The sequence below is a fragment of the Saimiri boliviensis genome, chromosome 5 (genome assembly GCF_048565385.1).
Source record: "Saimiri boliviensis isolate mSaiBol1 chromosome 5, mSaiBol1.pri, whole genome shotgun sequence".
Lineage (NCBI taxonomy): Eukaryota > Metazoa > Chordata > Mammalia > Primates > Cebidae > Saimiri > Saimiri boliviensis.
The window spans coordinates 95,681,592-95,704,622 of NC_133453.1; the positions used below are offsets into that span (position 1 = coordinate 95,681,592).

Genomic DNA, 23,031 nt, shown 5'->3' on the forward strand with positions numbered 1-23,031 from the left:
ACTGGGGACCAAAATGTACTAATACTACCATTTTCAATCTTTACTGTCATCCAGTTGCATGCTGCTTTGATAGTTCAAAAAGAATGAATACAGTAAGGCAGCATTATGCCCTTTAGTAGTGAAACAATGAAAGTGTGAAAATAAGCATACATCCTTGGTGTCTAAGGCTTTGACTAGCGAGTTTCACAAAGTCACCAGGCAGCACAAAGTTTGTATTATTTTCCCTAACAATATACTTAGTTTATATATCTTAATTCTAGATATCTAGAATATACTTTAAAAAAGGTTTATTATTTCTTATAAAATTAAACCTGCAAAAAGACACTGGTTCCAAAGTCACATTATCTGAACCAATAGGCATGTTCTTCATTTGCAGAATGTCCTTTCCATCCATATTCTTGTTTCTCTTTTCATCAGTCAAAGCTAGCATGCTCTTTTGGTCTCATCTAGATTATTATAATCAACTTTATTTCCTGTCGCCTGATCCTATCATTTGCACTCAATCTGTATATACCCCTGACATTTGCATTCTGAAATCAAATCTCTAATTATAAACTTATATGCCTCCCTTTATACAAAATCTGCATAACCCCATCAACAAAAATAAAGCTAAATATTATACAAATAATAATATCTTTCTTTTCAATCAGAAAAACAGTATTGTACTGATACCTCAGTAGGGGAATAATAAGTGTCACTATTGTACCTCTCTTACTTGGGGCATAGTTGCTACTCTTGTCCCTAAGTTACCTTTTGCAAGTTTCTATCAACAGCTTGTTAGGGCTTTCAAGGTGATATGCTTTTTTTTAAAAAAGTGTTAATTTGAATATGTCATTGATTAACATATATCGATTGGATATTACGTTAATGACATTGTAAGAATAGAACATTAAAAGTAACTTAAGTTTAAGGATCTATATTCTTAGTTACACAAAGAATGAAAAGATTTTCACATGGTGTATTAAATATCCATTTACTAAGTTCAGAAGGCAGCAGAAAGACCAGAAGTAGAGCAGAAATTCTGAGTTGCATTTCACAGATATTTACCTCCCTCAACCTGCTTCTTCCAAATTCATATCTGGAATTTTCCTCAAAACATTGCGAGATAATGTGGTTAGTAGATGAATAATGAAAGCCTCTTCATCTCATATATATATATATACATACATATATATAAAATTCAATATAAATGAGTATATTAAAATCACTCCTTTGTAATTGCTTTCAAACGCACAACATACAGGATTGCTTCATTTTAGCATTAACACAGATGGGCAGGTGAGATGAGGACAGTCATCTCATATTTACTCGGTGTGACAACCTTGGAGGAGGGATCCTGCCCCATGTTCTACATAAAGTTACAACTGACATAGTGCAAACTGGAACACACGTCCCCAGACTCGTGTGTTCTCTCCACTGCACCTTCTGAATGATGGATGAATATCTAAAAGGTAGAGAAAATGATTGGGGACAAGTTGTAGAGCAAAAAACAACTGTATTAGACATTAATGCTTCTCTTACTCTGGTCTATTTTTAATGTCGCATCTTTTAAGATACTTTGAGTAATTCTCTAAAGTGAAACCAGCTTTACTGGAAATCTAATGCATGTATGAATGTGAAGAATTATCCTTTTGCATTTTGTCTAACTACAAGCACTGAAAAATGAAAGAGAAAATTCATAAAAGCTCAGATTTATTTTAAACCACCACTTGCAACACAAGGAAATGGATAAAAGCAAAATACCAGTAGTTTTATCTTTTGGCTTAAAATTATGTTTTTAAAGATGTAATTAAATTATCTTTACATTAATAAACTTAAGTAGTACTTAAACATTTTAAGCTAAGACATATTCAGATTAGAAAGATCAAATTATGTTTAAGTGTAATGTATATCCATGGAGAATATTACATAAAAATATTTAATACACATTATCGTCAGAAGACTCCATCCAAAGTCAGAAAAGTAATATAAATAATGACAAATCTATTTTGAGGTTTACTGTTAGGGATAGAATCTGTCCCCCGAGATCTATTTTTTAATTTATTGAAAAAGAATCTCAAATCCAGGAAATGTAACCATGGTATTTGTTGACGTTATAAATTGGTGGGGGGTGGGGGGGGGGAGGAAAACAGACTTTCATCTTCTTGAGTCATTTAATTTTTTCTGCCTTTCAAGCAGCAAGCAGACAACTGATATATTCCTAATCAGTCATGATATATTAATTGGTAGAATTATCTTACTGAAAGCTTGTAATCCATAGACGAGCCCAATACATGGTTTTAAAACTTTATTTTAAAGGAAACTCAGGAAAACTGAAGCCTAGTCACTTTCTGGCTCTGAGAAAAAATAAATTTTTAGAGTAAAAATGATTTAATTATTTTAAATAAATAATGCTATCTTATAATTTGTAATGTAACCCAGGAAACAGTTATCTTAATCTTTACTCCCTGTTTACATTATAGAAAGTTTGGAGTTACAGGGCCTATACTGTGGATACAATTCCCTATTTTTTTCTTTTTTTTAACAAAAGTGAATTTGTTTTGTTTTCCTAAAGGAATGCAACTCTAGCCTTAGCAGTAACAACTTATTCAGCTAAAAAGTGTTCAGTTTTCTGATTTAATATGTAGAAGGCAATATGGAATCTAGTTTGTGTCTATATACTTTCTCTGGGGAAACAAAACTAATTTGGATGACAGAATATTTAAGTAAAGAATATTTAAGTACCAAAATTAATGACATGTAAATAATTATAGTACTTTGGGACTCTCATATATTTAAAAAAGGGGTATCTCCTTGGAGGTTGGGGAATAAAGTTTTTAGAGATGTCTCAGCTGTCTATTTTATAGCCATGTCATGAACTTCCTTTCCCTAGACTTTCCAAAATACTTAGAAAGGTTTGTGTTCAAAGGAAAAAACAAAACCTAAGTGAAAAATTCCCTTCAACTCTGAAACAAGATATTAACAGTAAAAAAAAAAAAAAAAAAAAGGCCGGGTGCGGTGGCTCAAGCCTGTAATCCCAGCACTTTGGGAGGCCGAGGCGGGTGGATCACGAGGTCGAGAGATCGAGATCATCCTGGTCAACATGGTGAAACCCCGTCTCTACTAAAGGTGCAAAAAATTAGCTGGGCATGGTGGTGCGTGCCTGTAATCCCAGCTACTCAGGAGGCTGAGGCAGGAGAATTGCCTGAACCCAGGAGGCGGAGGTTGCGGTGAGCCGAGATCGCGCCATTGCACTCCAGCTTGGGTAACAAGAGCGAAACTCCGTCTCAAAAAAAAAAAAAAAAAAAAAAAAAAAAAAAAAAAAAAAAAAAAAAACTTGTATTTTGCAGTCACTTTCTTTCTCAGTTGAACTTCCTGTTGAAAGACTGTAACTGCCTAATGTGCCCAGCCAGGAAACAGAAGGTGACAGTAGCCCCATTTGTGTTACGGAGGCTGCCTGACAATGCTGCCATCCTTTAACATGGTTTTATTTAGTTATTACAACTATCTCTCTGTAAATGACATTTAGGATTATTTAAGATTATGTTGTAATCCTTTTAATCCTTAGTGCTTTAAATTTCAGGCTAAACACCAAAGAGCAAACTAGCACTTAGCAGGAATGTTTAAAACATGTGGTTTGAACATAAATCTTTTTATTCACTCTATCCCTGATGAAGACTAGTGTTGCTCTTAACTAAGAAAACTCGTACCCAGCTCATTATAGCTGAGTTGCTAAATGTTTCTCAAACTACATCAAACTTGTGAGAGTCCTTGACAATGATCATAAATGCAGAGTTAAACAAAAGTTTGCAGCAATGGACATTGCTTTAACTTAGAATTTCTTTGATCTTTTATAAATGTGTAGTGTCTTTCTGTGTGTGTATGTGCGTGTGTGTTGTGTGTGTGTGTAAGCGCTCACTCTATTTCCTAAAGTCAAACTATTAGGTTATGTATGCATGGGTACATTATATATACATATGTATATAAGTCTATATATATTTTATACATATACACATGTACATATTTTATATGAATTATAAGATCTAATATATATTTTATTATAGAAGTTAATTCTTTCATTATTTATCGTTCTGAAGTACCAATTAGGCCAAAAAATGTGCTGTTATAAAATATTCAGATATTCTTAAGCTTAGCAAGTGAGAATCATTGTGATTTACTGAAAGTTGTTGAATACCAAAACTTAATAATTAATGCTGTCATTGTTATGTTTCCACATACCAATCAAATAACATTGAATCCACGTCAATAGTTTCATATGATTTCAACTAGGAAGGAAATTTGGCTTTTAATAGAAAGAGAAAACAACTCAAACATCCAAACAGCATCTATGAACAAATGAAATAAATGAAAGCTGTCCATTTTTGGTTGTCAAAAATGTATGCTTCTGAGACTTGCAAGCATCTCTCAGGCACACACAATTTTTTGTTTGTTTTCCTATTCATTTTAAGTTCAAGTTCTCTGTAGACATTGTAATTACGTGGCATATAATTGCTAATCCATCAAACTTTTAAAAGACAGATTTCAAATTTTAAAATTATTTCTAATTTTGTCCTTTGATTTTTCTTGAACCAAAAATCTCAATAGTCATTTGCTATCTGTAATCTATAATTCATAGACTGTGATTGAACACCAAGCCTAATTCAAACTTGGAATTCTAAAGCTATTTCCGATGTAGCACATCAGCTGAAGCTATGATGGTCTTTTTCAGTCAGGAAGAAACACTTCATTATTCTGTAGGTAATGAAACCATTGCACACACACACACACAAACACACACACACATACACACTCCAAGTCCAACAATGCCTTAATACCATGTTTTTGAGACATAATCATGTTTATTCTGATCATTTGAGAGTTAGACCAGCTAATGTATCTAATCAAATATTGATGCAAGTCATCTAGATTTAGCTCTCTGGCAAATCCTTCCCGATGCTTTTTCGTTAACAGAACTATGAAAGCTATTTATATTGTTCCTCTCGAAAGGCTTACTCTCATAGTCTCTATCTATGGATACGTATTAGTAAATTTTACCAAAACTCATGCATTTAGGTGATGAAAAGATTTCAGCACCACAAGGAAACCAAGGGATTTACTCAAAACGAATGAAACAGAACATGAAACTTGAATCTTTTCTTTCACTTTGTTATTCACAGTCTCCTTATAATCATCTCTTGTTTCTCTAAAAGTACAAGATTTTAAAAACAGTGTCTGTAAGAACACTGAGACCCCGTGAACTGTTCGATTATCAACAAAACTAGCTGGCAAAATTTTCACCTCCAGAAAGCGACAAAAAATGAGAATAGTTTTTAATATCTTTGAAGGACCTACATTCAGAAATACAAAAGTCAACTAGAAAATTACAATAGGAGGTGGTTAGTCATATCCTGAAAAGATCAGGTGATACACACTATCAATATAGGTGGCTGAAATGTAGATCTATGCATGTTCACAGTTATGCAAAAATATACATATTTTTTTCATCAATATTTTTAGCCTTGTATACACCATATATAGTTGAATGTCATTCTCATTTGTGAACTCATTTAACTCTTCATAAGGTTATCAGGAGAAACTGAAAAAGGCTGGCTTAGCCCATCTCCAAAGGGTTGATATAGTCCAAGAATAATGTCTGTGACAAATTTCAATGTGTTTTACAGCTTTGGTGATTAGGATGCTAAATTTGCAGTATATAATGAGGCTTTACCACTGAGCTTATGTGGTCTAAAACAGAACTTTCTTATGTGGTCATCTAGGTTGTCAAAAAGCTAGGATTCTAAACTCTAAATTTTGTTATTTATGGCAGAATACTAAGAGTAAGAAATCGGGAAAAGGGGAAGTCACTGATCTATAGTTCCTCCCTTTAAAATAAAGTTTATTTCCTCTTCTTGATTCTATAAAGCCATGTTTTAGTCACTTTTAGCTTTAGAGCATTGATTTCAGGACAAGCGTGTTTAGTTTTCTTCTGTCTTTTCTCTCTCCCTTATTTCCTTTTTTTCTACATTTTATTTTTAACTGACAAATAATTGTATATATTCTCTCACTTTCTTTTTTGATTAAAAAATCTCTTGAACCTAAATAGAATAAAACTAGAAAAGTCATTTATTCTGGAATGTGTTAAATATTTGTTTTATTTTGGTAATCCAAATGGATCCAAATTATTTGGATATACCTCAATAGCATCTGGAAAATACAAACCAAACTAGAAACCAGCTTCTTCCCCTCAGTGAGAGTATAGGTAGGAAATGTCATCTACCTATGCTTCTATAGGACCCAATATTAATTTCACCAAAGCATTTAAGAACAAAAGAATTGACTTTTATTCAAGGGCCAACATGCTCTTAAAAGATATTTTTAAAATAATTATAATAAGTTATAAAAATAAATAATTTTCTACTAAATTATGTAAATTCTAAAATATACCTATAAAATTATTGGTTATTTCAGAAATATAAAATTAAATAAAATTTCATATAAAATAGAACAAAAATAAAACTCCATAATTAAAAATTATTAATTGCCAATGATTTTGGAAACATCATGTGTGAAATTACATTTTCCAATTTTATCTCTTTCCAGCATTTCATCTGGTTCTTTCCATTCAATGGAATATGATTATAAGCATTAATCAAGTTTTTTTCAAAAAACTAAGTTATGCAATATGAAAGAATCTATTTTTTATAGTTGTTCAGCCCTCTCCATTCCTGTAAGTTACACTTGTAAATGTAATTAATGGCTGGAAGGCAAGAGTGTCATGAATGTAAATAGCTTATACTTGGTGTATTTTAGTTTGTGTGCATCTGTGTATTCTAGGTCAAATCTATTTAAGTCAAGCACTCTACATTTGAACCCCAGACATCTATCATATACACTGCAAACTTCAATAACTTTTGTGTGTTTACATTAATTAACATGCAACATATATTTTTTGTTTAGATAGCAACCAGTCACCAGGAAAAAAGCAACAAAACAAACCAAAGATTCAACTGGGAAGAGGAGTTGCCTTTCATAATGACCTTCAGACAACTAGTTCATGTACATGAGCACATCACAAGAAGGTATTCTTATTTTAGTTACCCAAAAGAGCTCAGATTTAGAGATAATAGGAATAAATTGAATATATGTAACATTCTTACCTGAAAGACATTCTTTCTACTCGATTTTTCCTTGGCCCATTCAATGTGTGCACCACACAAATCCACACTTTCTGGTTTGTGCCCAGTTTTCTGTAAACACAAAAAAGAAAGAATAAAAAGATGCAACATTGGAAATGGATGTCAGAGAAATAGGAGTTTATTGAGTTAGTAGCTACACATATTTATGATATAATGCCTTTTTTGTGTTCTCCAAGGGAAACCTAATTTGTAGGAATTTTCATTTAGGATCTAATATTTTTAAATGTTTAAAATTAGAGACCTGTTTCTAAAATTATTAACTGTAGACAATAGGAAAAATATCTAGAAGACTAATATTTTCAGATGATATTCTTTAGTAATTCTAATAAAATTTTAAAATATGCTATTCAGTAATATGAAATATTGCTATTCAATGGTTAAAGCAACATAAAAGCATGTTATATATTACTTTTAGAACAGTAAAAGAAAAAAATGATAAATTGTAGTACAATACAAAAAACTGTTAGAGTTTTAGCTTTGTGACTTTAGTAAAGTTGCTTAGAATCTGGCTACATCATCTAGAAAACTGAGCAGGTGGATTAATTAATCTCAAAGCTCCCTTGCAGGTTTGTGTTTCACATGTTAGCAAATTTGATTCAAAGTGTCAACTATGCCTTTTAGAAATTCGCTTTTCAGACCTTAAGACTATACCCATAAGTATAATTTTATTTAGTAAATTTAACTTAGACCAAATAGATTACAATACATTCTTCCTATTACACAATTACAATGTACTACTTAAAAGTTATTTTATGGGCTGGTCGTGGTGGCTCAAGCCTGTAATCCCAACACTTTGGGAGGCTGAGGCGGGTGGATCACGAGGTCAAGAGATCCAGACCATTCTGGTCCACATGGTGAAACCCCATCTCTACTAAAAATGCAAAAAATTAGCTGGGCATGGTGGCAGGTGCCTGTAATCCCAGCTACTCAGGAGGCTGAGGAAGGAGAATTGCCTGAACCCAGGAGGCGGAGGTTGCAGTGAGCTGAGATCGTGCCATTGCACTCCAGCCTGGGTAACAAGAGCAAAACTCCGTCTCAAAAAAAAAAAAAAAAAAAATTATTTTATTTCAATAATTCACGGTAATCAATAGGAATATCACCCACACTTGTCTTTTCACATTTTCACTTGATTCAAGTTAATCATACATTACATTTGCAGTCCCCCAATTATTTTTTGAGAAGTTTGCCAATTTGGAGAATTTCTTTACTACTTTTTCAAGAAGTTCCTCCATAGATAAATTCTCTGTTTCTCTGTAGATACATTTCATACTTTTCTCAAGTCATTGTCCATAAAATACTTTAAAATTTTAGTATATGAAGCTGATAATATTTTTAGATGATGTTTTTAACATTATGAACATTAGAATAAAACAGGAAATCACGAAACAATGGTACATATATTTTTAAAACTTCATTTGCCCACATTTGTTGTCTCTTAGCCATTATATCCAATTCTATTAGTTTAACAGAAATAGACTACTTTTAAGGCAGAAATTTGTTTTATAATGGTAACTAACGTGATTTTTTTTTGGAAATTCAATAATTTGTTTGAAACATTGTATAACTTTCCTACAGGATAAACTCAGCTGGCAGGATAGAATTTGATAACATATCTACCTTTTCTGTTGTTATTTAGGTGTAACCTCATAAGAAACCCATTAAGATGAGCCATGCCCCTTAAAGCGATTTTGATCAGTTAAAAAGTTTTTATTGGTTCACCCACACTCTGCCGCTCAGGTGATCACTATTATGAAAGATTCCAAAGCCTGATAACTATATTCTTTGTCAAGTGATTTGTGATGTAGCAAAATTAACAACATGCTTCTTTTTACAGATTTAATTAAGTTAAGGGATACTCAGAGCCAAGAAAAATAATCATTAAGAGTATGTAACAAAATGGCTTTTTTCCTATATAATCCAGTGTGTGTATGGGGGGGGTGGGGAACATATCTTATTTAAGAAGCACTATTTATGTTCCAGGAACTTACCTGAGTACTTTAAAATTATTATTAATAATCCATTTAGTGTATGACTTCTATATTATACGGATTTTGTGGGTGTTTATACAGAAGTCTAAGGCTAATATGAGGAAGATTCAGTATCTTCCTTGCCTGCGGAGTTCTAGGGCTCAGCACAGTGGCTAACACACTGACACAAAGTAAGTGTGCAATCAATGGTAACCAAATAATTTTGTGAAATCTCACATTCACAACTGTATGAGGTAGGCATCACTAAGTTACAGGTAAGGAAACCCGCCAGAACGGTTAGGTAAATTCCCTCAAGGTTACCCAGCTAGAAAAGGAGGGGCCGGGATTTAAATGCAAGCAGCGTCACTCCAGAGACTGTTCTTAACCATTATGCAGCCCTTGAAAACTGCATATGCGCTGTGATCATATGCTAAAACATGTAAGAATTTGGGAAAAGCTATGGCTTTCTCACTAGACTCCAGAATAGACATATTCATCTTGTTTTTGTCCTTCTCTGTTAAGCCTGATCTTGCCTTAGGTCCTTCACACCACCTGTTTACCTGGAATACCTCCCAATCTTCACACGTCTGGCTCCTTCTCATCCTGCAGTTCCCAGTTATAAATGTCACCTTGTCAGAGGTCTTCTTTGACTGTCTTATATAAAAGAGCTGTACTCCAGTACTCCTGGTTACTCTCCATCCCACTACTTGTTTTAATTTCACTGCAGCCCTCCTCCTAACTGAAATTAACATATATATTTTTATATGCTGACTGTCTGTGTTTCCCCCACTAGAATTAAGCTCCCTGAGCTAGGGCCTTGTTTGCCTTTTCCTCTACTGTTTTTCCCAATGTATGGAACAGTGCCTGACACATAGTTGTTGTTCAATGAATATTTGCTGAATTCATGAATGAAGGAAAAATACCAAAATGCAACTAGCTTTTGTGCTTTGGAAGGAAGACTTTAGTGTCTTAAAATTCCCGATTTACAGCAATTAAGATTTGTATTTTTTTAAATGGTTAAGCCGTCCTTGATTTGTAATTTGGAAAAATGACAAAGTTTAATGGACTCATATTCGGATTAATGTGAGATTTCACAGAATCATTCAGTTAACATTTATTGCACACCTACTATGTGTCAATGTGTTACACACTGTGCTCAGCTCTGAAACTCCAGGCTTACGGGAGATACTCTTCCTTGAAGAATCTCATATTAGCCTTAGATTTCTGTGTAATCACCTACAAACTCCATATGCTATAGAGCTAAAGGAAACCTGTGGGTAAAAGCAGTCTAAGCTTTTACAGTTTTCTCATCATCTAGCTTTGTCAATTTCAAAATGTTCTCTCCAGCATCTGTAGTGCTGAATCCTTTTTAACCTCAAAGAGGGTTGAGGTTCAAGAGACCAAAGAAGAGACCCAGAGCTAACAAAAAAGATATGGGGTTTTACTAGGGGTTTACATACCCGGGAAAGAGGCCAGTGGTGCCAGGCTGGACAGGAGAACCACTTCATGTACAAGAATGGTCCAGGAGCAGTGGGCTAGGCAACATAACTACACAGCCCAGTGGTGGAGGACTGCGCAGGAAAACCACAACCTCTTGCTAACAGCATGCAGTTTGTGTAGCATTTTCACTTAACAAACCCCCCCCTTAAGGACCCCCACCTGGCAACCTTCATCCAACCCAAAACTCATTCTCCTGTGTGATCTGTGTTCCACGAGACTGGATGAGGGCTCAGATGTTCCTCATGGACTCCAGGTTAGCTGCTCCTCGATTCTCTAGCTTGAAACGCACACTCAGGTGTGCCTGCCATACAGGGTAATTCCAAGGGGATTATTACGCTATTGCTGTCAGGTGTGTTTACTCTATAGCCTCCTAAGGTAAATCCCACAGCACCTGGCATGGATTTACCAGGCTCCAACCCCTGTCTGTGGCTATCTTCTCCATGACCTGGCCCTGCCTCTCGCACTCCTCATAATCTCACTCCTTCACCTCGTCTCCACTTCAGTGATTTTCATTCTGCTGCTCATCTAACAGATTCCACTTCTGCAGTTTTTCTTACCCCCACCCTGTTATGTGTGTTTCTGATGCTATTAAAATCATCGACCTTTGTGCAATCTCCCAGTCTCTGAATTCCTTCCTGGTTTCATTTCTTTCAAGTCCAGCCCTACATTTCTGATTCCACAGTCACTTCAACCACCCACTCCACCTGCCCACTCATCCAAGGATATATCACTCTCATCTGCTTGCCCCTCCAAAATCTTCCCATATCCCCGAATACTGGAGAAATGACTTTTGGCTACTTAGGGTAGCTATACTACAAATAATAGCTACCTTCTTCAGCTGGGCCTTTGACTCTGCTTAGCACACTTTTTATGTGTTCCCAGTCACTTTCTCTTCCTTCTCCTGACACTGCTCTCTTACATGCTTCAACCCTTATAAGTCCGCCCTATGAAATGGTTTGTTCCTGCTTCATGGAGATCACAACCCTTGTGCTAGAATAGTCACAATCCTTTCCACTTTCATATTTAGTCTGTGTAATCCAAATAAGGGAACATAAAGTTTAATGATAGCTACCTCTATTGCACTCTGAAAGCTTCATATTGATTTCTCACTTACTTCTTACAACAATTTTGTGAAAATATTACCATTGCTTTCAACTTACACACGAAGAAACCCAAACGAGAGCGGTCAAGTGCCTGACATAAGGTCGTGTACTTAGAAAGTGCCTGAGCTAAGATATGAATTTACTTTTATTGGATTCCAAGTCCCAAGTTATTGATCACAATGGAATCCATGGCCTGCCTTCCACACTCATCTTTTCCTCCTACTAGTTCACATAAAAATTAATGCCTTTTTCAGGTCTAAGAATAAGAGTTCACATTTTCTAATTGTTTTCCTTGTGTCATGATTTTTCACTTTGTCTCCCAACCCCAGAATTCTGGGGCTGTGACTGGCCCATCTGTCTAATAAACTCCCATGCCTTGGCAGGACCATGGCCTCTATCAGTGTCAAAATTACCTGGCCTGTCAGTGCCATAAAGCACAGCAAGGACTCGCAAGGCAGGTCCTGTTTTGCCTCAGAGGAAGAGATATTCCTTCTGCCCAAGGCTTATTTCTCTCTAGTTCCTAATTTCATCCAGTCTTGTCCCTGATTTCCTGACTTGTCCAGGAATAAGAATTTCACATTTCCTTCTACTTCCTCCCTCTTAAATAGATTACATCCTTCAGCCTCTAACCATGTTCATCACTCCTGTTTAAAAAAAAAAAGAAAAGAAGAAACGCAAGCATCAACTTCACATTCTCACTTCTTCTCAATCTCACTTACTTCCTTTCCATTATTGCGAGATTTTTCCTCCTCGATTGATTCATGTTCTCTGTTTGCTCAGACTCCATTCTCTTCTTCAACGCTGTAGTGTGACGTTTACTTCCTTCCCGGACTTTTCTCAAATATCTTAACCATGAAGGTCAACAAAAACAATCTGATGCCTTGTTCCCCACCCGCATGTGACGTGAACTCTGTACTCCTAGATTCTTTGGGCCCTTCTCCTTAGAGCCCTCTTGTTTCTCGGCCATGGAAGCATTTTTTTTCTCCAAATTCTTCACCTTTTGTACTCCTCATTCTCAGTTTCTTCCACTGACTCCTCTTCCTCTTCCTACTTTCTCAATGTTGGTAACCCAGGTTGAGCATTCTAGGCCCTCATCATTTCTCCTCACTCATGCGCTTCCTGTGGGTTTTGGTCTTGCCTCTAGTCTCACCCCATCACTGCCACATGTTGACTGCTTGATGCGTGCCTCTGGCCCCAGCTCCCTCTGATGTGCCAGAATTATATTTTCTACACTACCATGAGTGAGTATCACAGACATCTCAGTGAAATCATTATCTTCTTCTCCCTCCTGCCTCCTTTTCTCTATTGTTTGTCTGGCTTAATAATCCCTTCACTTACGTCACCTGAAAATTTCTTAACTCCCTCCTTCCTTTCACCATCCATAACCAAAAGGTGCAAAGTCTTGAATTCCGGAATTAGCTCTGTTTTCTCCATCTCATGACCCTGACCTGAGTAGGGTTCTTATTTTCTCTTACCAGAATTAGTCTACCTCTTGCCTCTGTGGCCAGTCAAAAGCCCTTGCAGTTCATTCTCTGCATTTTGAAAACACAAACCTCACATTATTTATTATGGAAAATTTATCTACAGGATAGTGTCCAAATCCCTCTGTAGGATATACGAGCTCCTGTCTGTCCTCCTCCAACCTTCCCTCTCGGTTCTATGCACTCTCCCATTCTTCTCCATACCAGCTACGCTACACCGGGGCAGTTTCCAAAACGCAGTGTTTTTACAGTGCAAGACGTTTGGGATTTGAGTATGCATTCATTCTTTTCATCTGAAATACATTTATCTCTCTCTTCAGTCTACCCTGCTTGCTTGCCATCTGCCGTAATCTTGCTCATTTTCATGACACAACTAAAAAAAAATTACATCCACAGGGAGAATTTTCCTCTGCAGGTAGTCACTCACTCCTTCCATCATTTCCCCTACTTTGAAACATACTGTGTTACAACTCTTGTTAGTTACACATTGCTACTCCTTTTTGATGTGTTTTTTGCCCCTAGCTCTCAAGTCAGAGAAGTGGGTTTGTCTTACGGTTCTTTATTTTTTCAGAATCTAGCAAAGTGGCCCCAAACAACTGTTAAATGGGTATTTGGGAACTATTGAAATGATTGAGGAACTGGATAGAGAATGACAATGGAAAATAGCTGGATTGATTCCAATGAATTAATAAATAAAAATAAATAATACATGTCAGAATGGCAGTTTGCAAAGGTGGTAATGGAATCATATTTCCACTCTATAACAACTTTAAGTAAGAACTGATCATATGGTACAATCAAAGCTAATAGAGATTTGGGGTGAACTCAAAACTATGACAGAAAAAAAACTAAAGTTACTGGGTAATAAGAAATAGATTGACTTTAAGAAAAGAAAACTAGGATAAGTAGCTGAAGAACTGTGTAAAAATGGTCCTCATAAGTAGTTTATTTTCACAAAGCTACAGCAGAAAGACCTATGCCTGAAGAATAGTTTTAGGGAATAGAGATTATTAGAACAAAAAATTCTCAGTATTTAAATGTTAAATATTGGAATAAGTAGTTCAGAAAAGTTGTAGAATTTATCTGGAAGACAATCAAGATTTTGTTCAAGAAGGATGAAATTAAAGAATCCTTTAATAGAAAACACGTTTCTGATTTTACAGCTATGAAACACAAGACAAAGTCTGCTAATGAACTGCATGATGCCAATGGATCATATTTTACATCATTATAAAAATAAACTTAAAAAAATGACTAAATATGAATTTAAATCTAAGAATGTACACACCATATCTCTTCTGGGGTAAACTTAAAATAGAAATGACTGATCTTTAAAATATTTAAATAGAATTATTTAAGAGTTACTGCTTTTGAACAATAAAACATAAAAGACTCTTTGTTTAGAGCAATGTGAAGTCATTCAAAATTGACCCTAGGTCTCTCGCACTTCTGATTTTTATGATTGTCTTAGTCTATCTTCACCATTTCCCAATAATAGCTAACAGAGTATTTTCTCTGTAGTATTTTTTTTCTCTGACTTAGATTAAACCTGTGGGATTAAGTTTCCCATTTTTCTTTATGAGATATTTGGGGTTCATAGTCTTCTAATGTATATTAAGAAAATATCAAAGGCCAGATGCTCTTTAGCTTGATGATAGCTTCCATGATGAAGATTGGGCACTTACATAGGCCACAAATCACTTGGCTGCACAGCCTCATACCCTTATTACTAGATGTGGTTCAAAAAGAGAGACAAAGCTCAGCTTGTATGAAATAGGTTATTAGCGCCATTTTTTATTTTGGATTAATTGCTGTTCCAGAATATAGACTCAGATTGTCCTTATCATTTTGAAACATGAAACACAAAATCTGTTTAGAGGAATTAAGTTTTATCACATAACTGGTTTTGGTTCTGGAAAATCGTTCATGGAGGAGGATAAAACTCATTTATAAATTCTCATTTGGGCAAAATGATTTAGGAAAGAGGGTTGGATGGATACCTGATCTTATTAATGTCTAAAGTATGACCCCTGTCAACATAAAAGAGGATACTTTGATTATAAGATGTGGGTTTTATGTATATGAATATAAATGATGTTAATAATAACAGAAATTGTTTCTACAGTGAAATTTCTCAGTATATTACATGACCAAATCAAACCACATATTTAGAAAAATAAACCTTTGTTAGTGATTGTGGGCACTAGAATGTTATGCATTTTTTGTTTGTTTTTGAGGAGAAAGTATTCTAGGCTTTTCAAGAAATGAGCATCCATTGCATTTGTTTCTGAATCAAAATCTTGCTGGAATAAATATAATTGATTCTACTTAGTTTATTTGGTTCTCAACTGATATGGTTTTACATTTACATTAAAAAGCTAATTTATTTCTGCAAGGTGAATCGATTGGGCACACTTTTGATGCCTCAGGTGCCTCCTCGGAGTTTCTCCTTAGACTGTCATCCACTCAGTCAACCGCAGCTGTCCCCTTAGATGACCACCCCTGCCTGGGCAATACAGTCCCACCTCTTGAGAATGACCAGTTACCTTCGTAGAATACCAGACCCTCCCTCCAGGCTGCCAGATTGTAGAGGAGCCTGACTCCTTCCACCACTTCCTACTTAGATGAAATGCCACTTTGCAGGGTGTGGGGCCTGGCTTTCTGAGTAGCCTCCCAAGGCTGGAGCAGGGTCCAACTGATGCAGGCAAGTGAAGACTCTGGGTGGTGAACTTTAATGAAAAGTTCAGGAAATGGGAAGAATGCAGGAAATGGGAAGAAATATGGGAGATAAATTCCTTTTTCTCCTTCTGCTCCCTTCCTCCCACAGATTGTGTTAAGCTTTCAGCAGTGTACTTACAGCTCCTTTTCTCTCTGTCTCTTTGAGGCTCATTGTAGAGAGGAGCTAACATGGTAACACCCCAGAACCACTCCCCATCATTTGTGGTCTGACTTCTTTTTCTTCATTCTCTGTGTCCTGGATTTGTACCTCCCAAATAAAGCCTGGTGCTTAATTCAGGCTTTGTCTACCAAAAAACAGAATTGAGACAATTGAGGTTGCTCTCCCTGTGGCAGAGATGAATCGTTCTCCACCCAAATGTGTGCTGTCCTCCCTCTTCCAGTGCCTTGAGTTGTCCCTGGGAAGCAGCTCACCAGCTGACTTTACTCCCAGCGCCATTTGCATCAGAATGTGGCCAATTACTCATTCTCACCACTGGAATGTGAGCAAAAAGACCTCCAGGCACAAGCAGATCTTTCCCACATTCTCTCTTTACCCTTCCCTCATCTGCCACTATTCTTAACCACTATATTGTATTGCTTCATGTAATAATAACAATAAATATAAATACAATTAAGACATGTTTGCTCTGTGTGAGGCACATTGCATCAATTTTCTCACATGTAGTTCTATGAGACAGTCACTCTTATTAATCTCATATTGCAGTTGAGATAGCCAAGAAATATGTAAAAATAAATTTACCATAAGAGTTTGAAAATAAACTAGAGCAGCAAGTAAAATATGAATCTGGGATTCCCAGCCCAGGTGATCTGACTTGAAAGGCCCTGTTTCTACCTAATGTAATATACTGCTTCTCAGAGCATTTCAATTTAGCAGTGAATTTTTAAGAAAGACTATGCATATACTCTATAAATTAAAAAATGCACTGTGGGGTAAAAGCTCATTTTATGTTAGAGAAATGCAAGCACCAAAACAAATGCATTTCATTGACCAAAATGATAAACCACAGAGAGTCAAGCTTCATAATTAAAATAGTTTTCTGAGAGAGCCTAAGGTGAGGTTTATTGAGGGACAGTAAGCTCTGATCCATTTATAAAGGATCCTATCAATTTCATGGATTTGTGTGGTTATTAAAAATTATGTAAGATACAGAATTTATTGTAGTTAATGGCCAAAGCTTGAAAAAAATACAACCAGAGAACATGGCTTCATTTATAGCAATATCGATCATTTGATGTTTTTCCTTACAAAGTTTACATTAATAAAACACTGGACTTTAATTTCCTTTTTTTCTACTCTGTATTTCCATCTCTACCCATTTTCCTCCAGATTTTGAACTGTAACTTGGTTTTTCGAATCATTAAGTGTATGATGAGGCCATATGATGGCACAATCTTCAGCTATACTAATAGACTGCATCAGTGATAGTCATGCTGATGTGGCAAGAGTACTACAATTATGAGAATTAAATGATTAAACAGAGATTTTAAAATGCCTTCATTAGTCTCAGGTTGATAGATCTTTTGTTTGCTCCTCCATTTTTTTTTATGATCTTCTTAAGCAGGGGTCTGAAATAAGGGCTCAATATTCACTCTACAAAGATGAAATCATTCCATATTCATTTTGCACAGAATACTCAATAATTCATGAATAGCTTTCTGATTGAAACTATTTTCATCTTTTTACTAAATCACATCATTTTCCCTCCATAAGTAAGTTCATTTTGTTGTTAAAGTCACACCACAGTGAATGAGCATTAGATATATTGGATTATTTAATTAATGTGTGTGTTCATTACTCATATTGAAAGTAAACAATATTTTTTAAAAGTAAACAAATTTTTATTTATTTTAGTTTTTTTTTTTTTTTTTTTTTTTTAGAGACTTAGAGACAGTCTCATTCTATTGCCTAGGCCAAACAGCAGTGATGTAACTAACCATAGCTCACTGCAGCCTCAAACTCCTGGGTTCAAGTGATCCTCCTGCTTCAGCCTCCCAAGTAGCTGGAATTATAGGTACATGACCACCATGTCTAGCTTTTTTTTTTTTTTTTTTTTTTTTTGACATGGTCTCAATCTTTCACCCAGGCTGGAGGGAAGTGATGGGATCTTGGCTCACTGCAACCACTGCCTCCTGGATTCAAGCGATTCTCCTGCCTCAGCCTCCTGAGTAGCTCAGATTACAGGTGTGTGCCACCATGCCCTACTAATTTTTGTATTTTTAGTAGAGATGGGGTTTATTCATGTTGGACAGGCTGACCTCAGGTGATCCACCTGCCTTGGGCTCCCAAAGTACTGAGATTACAGGCGTGAGCTACCGCACCCAGCCAATTTTTTAAAATCACTTTTTTGTAGAGATGGGATCTCAGTATGTGGCCCAGGCTGAAAACATGTTATTTTAATGAGGCCTTTTATGTTGCCCATTTTGCTTTCAAGTTTATGGGTGAATGAGTGGTTGAGAGAAGTTAGTAGTTCATTAAATGCCTTGGAAAAGTGTTCTGTTGTTAAAAGTAAAATTTTTATAAAGTCAAACTCATAGAAGCAGAGAGTAGAATGGTACTTACCAGGGCCTGGGGGGGCTTGAGAAAGGGTAGGGGGAGATGTTGGTCAAAGTATATAAATTTCTATTAGACAAAAACAATAAATTCTAGAGATATAGTTACCATGCACAGCATGGTAACTATAGTTAATAATAACATACTATATACTTAAAAATCACTGCATATATTTTTATATACTTAAAAATCACTGCATATATTTTATATATTTCACATACAAAAATGATAAGTATACGAGGTAATGGATATGTTAATAGCTTGATTTAATCATTCCACAGTGCATACATGCATCAAACATCACATTGTACCTTTTAAAAACACAACCATTTTTTTTCTTCTTAGGTTCAAGGGCACATACACAGGATGTGTAGGTTTGTTACATAGTTAAATGTGTGCCATGGTGGTTTGCTGCTCAGATAGATAATCTCATCACCAAGGTATTAAGCCCAGAATCCATTAGCTATTCTTCCTATTGCTCTCTCTCTCCCCACGGCCCCAATCCAACAGGTCCCAGTATTTGTTGTTCCCCACACTGTCCATGTGTTCTCATCATTCAGCTCCCACTAATAAGTGAGAACATGCAATGTTTAATTTTCTGTTCCTGCGTTATTTTGCTGAGGATAATTACTTCCACTCCATCCATGTACCTGCAAAGGACATGATCTCATTCCTTTTTATAGCTGCATAATATTCCATGGTCTATATGTGCCACATTTTCTTAATCCAGTGTATCATTAATAGGCATTTAGGTTGAATTGATGTCTTTGCTTTTTGTAAATAGTGCTGCAGTGAACATACATGTGCATGTGTCTTTATAATAGAATGATTTATATTCCTTTGGGTGTATACTCAATAATGGGATTGCAGTGTCAAATGGTATTTCTGCCTCTAGGTCTTTGAGAAATCACCACAGTGTCTTCCACAATGATTAAACTAATTTGCACTCCTATCAACAGTGTAAAAGTGTTCCTTTTTCTCTGCCACCTCGCCAGCATCTTTTTGGACTTTTTAATAATCGCCACTCTGACTGGTGGGAGATGTGATTTTGATTTGCATTTATCTAATGATCAGTGATATTGAGCTTTTTTTTATATATTTTTTTGGCTCCATGTATGTCTTCTTTTGAGAAGTGTCTGTTCATGTCCATTGCCCACTTTGTAATTTTTTTTTCTGGTATATTTAAGTTCCTTGTATACTCTGGATATTAGACTTTAGTCAGATGAATAGATTGCACAACTTTTCTCTCATTCTGAAAGTTGTCTGTTCACTCTGATGATAGTTACTTTTGCTTTGCAGAAAGAGGCTCTGCAGTTTAATTAGACCCTATTTGTCACTATTTGCTTTTGTTGCAATTGCTTTTAGCATTTTCATCATAAAATCTTTGTCTGTGCCTATGTCCTGAATGGTATTGCCTAGATTTTCTTCTAAAGATTTATTGTTTATTTAATAAATGGTGCTGGGGGAACTGGCTGCAGAAAATGGAAACTGTATGCAGAAAATGGAAACTGGGCCCGTACCTTATACCATACACAAAAATTAACTCAAGATGGGGATTAAAGACCTAAGTGTAAAACCCCACAATACAATTTTTAACAAGTAAAACTTGCCAGTTGTTGGCTCTGATTAAACATACATATTAGTACAATGTAAAATGAAAAACATAAGAGTAACAAAAAACAGTCCCTTACACAACCAACATATTAGCTTTCTATTGAATATACTGACTTTAGAACTATACAATTTTAGGGGGAAAATATTCCCTAAAATGTTTACAATGTTTTTGAATTTATATAAAAAGTGACATTAAATTTTCTGAGAAGTATGTGATGAATATAATAGAAACAGTGGCTCTCATCATCCAATTGATGAGAATAAATTCCACTACATCTGATGGTTAGTGGATGTAGATACAAGGGAAGTACCTCAAACCAGAAAGACTTTACACAATGCATTTGTTCAAGTAGGATGTGACATTGAACAGATATTCTAGAGTCAGATAAAAGCACCAGTAGGTTTGCAACTGGTGCTCACTTAGGTGGTAACACACCTAGTTTTTGGGACAGCATGTTTTTAGTTCTCCTTAGATGAATAGCTCTGCTTGTTCTCTTCACACTAGAACTTCTTTAGAAATGACCATACTGTTGGAGGTCAGAGACATATGAGCATATCAAAATATTTTGTCACTGAAAAGATGTCCTGTGATTTACTAAATGCATTGAGCCAAAATGATGACAAACAGCCATTTTACAATTTTCTCTGTCATAGGAGTTCAGCCCTTACTACTCTCATCTGTTTGCATAAATTTTTAGAACATGTCTCTCAGTAATTTACCAAGTCCTGCATGTGTTTTTATACATACCCCCCACCCCACATACAAAATTAAGAAAGACTTAATTTTATAGATTTAACACACACACACACACACACACACACACACACACACACACACACATATATATATATATATATATATATATATATATATATATATTTCCTAAAACTCTGAGTCTCTCTTAATTTGAGAATATTTCATATTGGTTACAAAAACTCCACTTTGCTCACTTTGCCTATAGAACAAAATGATCTCATCTCCCAATCCTGTTCAAGGTCTTTCATAAGCCAGCTCCATGCTGACTTTCTAACCAAACTACACTGCTTGCTGTTCCACAATGCTGTTCCTCAATTTAATCTGAAACTATCCCTCACTGGTACTACTCCCAGCTAACCAATAGAAGAAACACAAAATAGTCTGAATGAGGACATATTCGCTCTAGGCCTCAGGGAACCCCCAGTAAAAAAATGTAAAGAACAGTGATTAGTATACAGTGCATAGAAGAAGGCAAGAGATCAGTATACATCTGTAAAATAAAAAAATTAAATAATTTTCCATATTTTACTATTAATTACTCTCTTACTAGTACATAAAATATCTTTTGTCCCTTTTTACATCAAAATCCTATTCAGCATTCAAAAATGTGCTCAAATGTCCTCCATGAATATATTTTGAATACTATCCAAATGGAAGCAGTCACGCACCTCTGAGTTATCATAAAATGAACCCATGTCTCTGTTCATGCCATTTTAGAACAACTACCAACACCTATTTTTTTCACTATACTCAGTCTAAGGCCATACTTTGTATTCGTTCCAATCTAGTTCATTTTTCATCTTTCAGAACACCTATCATAGTGACATAAACATTTATTGTAATGATTTATACAGAACAGATGCTCAATAATATTTGATATAATGATAGCAAACAATATTTGAACAAAAGGAGAGATACATAAGCAGAACATTACTTGCAACAATAGTTTCTCTGGGATAAGACTACCTATAGGTAAATCTATGGTTCCACAGCATGTTGTTGATTATTTTTGTAATACTTTAGTCATGGTTTTATTATAATAAACCTATATATAATTATGTCTTCTTTACCATATTGTGAGTACTGTGAGAGCAGGGATCATATATAATTCATCTGAATATTTCTGTTGCCCCTAAGGTAAAAACAAAACAACAACAAAAAACAAAATTATGTGACACCTGGAAGGCGTTGTTAACTGTCAATAGAATAAATTAATAGATGCTCTAAATTGCAGAGCTTCTTCTCTATGATGCAATCCAACAAATGGGTTTTTTTTTTTTAACCAAAAAATGCAGATTTGCCAAATGCCATGCATATGTCAGGTGCCTCCCAAACACATCAAGCAGAAGTTCTAAAATCACAAAGTACAGCAGGTACTTAGGAGTCAAGCTGCAAATGAAGTGCTAGAGTCAACTGAAATACTTCACTGATAGTAGAATAGAAAAGTGTGTCTGAAAAATACAAGTGGTGTGAGCCAAGGCCTGAGAAGATTAATCAAACAGACAACTCCTGTTTCTCTAGTACTTCTTTAGCACCGGATGAAACAAACCTTAATGGGGGTGCTTTTGAGGAAAAATGTGGGTGCCTTTTTGACGAAAAAGTTTTCACTTCTGTAGTAAATGAGATGAAGATCCTTGAAGAATGAGCACTGTCTCATGCTTTGGCCCTGTAATAGACTTGGCTATATTTTTTTTTTTTTTTTTTTTTTTTTTTTTTGATTCTCCCTCTGTTGCTCAGGCTGGAGTGCAGTGGTGCGATCTTGGCTCACTATAACCGCTGCCTCCCAGGTTCAAGTGATTCTCCTGCCTCAGCCTCCTCAGTAGCTGGAATTACAGGCACATGCCACCACACACAGCTAATTATTGTATTTTTAGTAGAGACAGGGTTCCACCATATTGGTCAGGCTGATCTCAAACTTTTGACTTCGTGGTCTGCCTGCCTCAGCCTCCTAAAATTCTGGGATTATAGGCATGAGCCATGGCACCCAGGCCCAGCTCTATTAAGACACCTAACACTGACCAGTACTACTGTTCAGTATATGTTTATTAAAATAATACCCATGATAGATTGTTCCAGAATGAAGACACCTGGAGAATACTAATATAACTTATTAAAAATTTGTCCCTCATAGCAAATCTCAGTCC

The 23,031-nt window shown here is 35.6% G+C and overlaps 1 protein-coding gene across 1 annotated transcript in view; it reads right to left on the reverse strand.

Moving 5' to 3' along the window:
* The window catches only part of ARHGAP15 (Rho GTPase activating protein 15), a 645,891-nt gene that overhangs the window by 511,735 nt on the left and 111,125 nt on the right, over positions 1 to 23,031 (reverse strand). Inside the window, exon 6 of the mRNA XM_003921995.3 lies at positions 7,137 to 7,226. Within this exon, the coding sequence (XP_003922044.1) occupies positions 7,137 to 7,226 (90 nt within the window). The remainder of the gene's footprint in view (positions 1 to 7,136; positions 7,227 to 23,031) is intronic.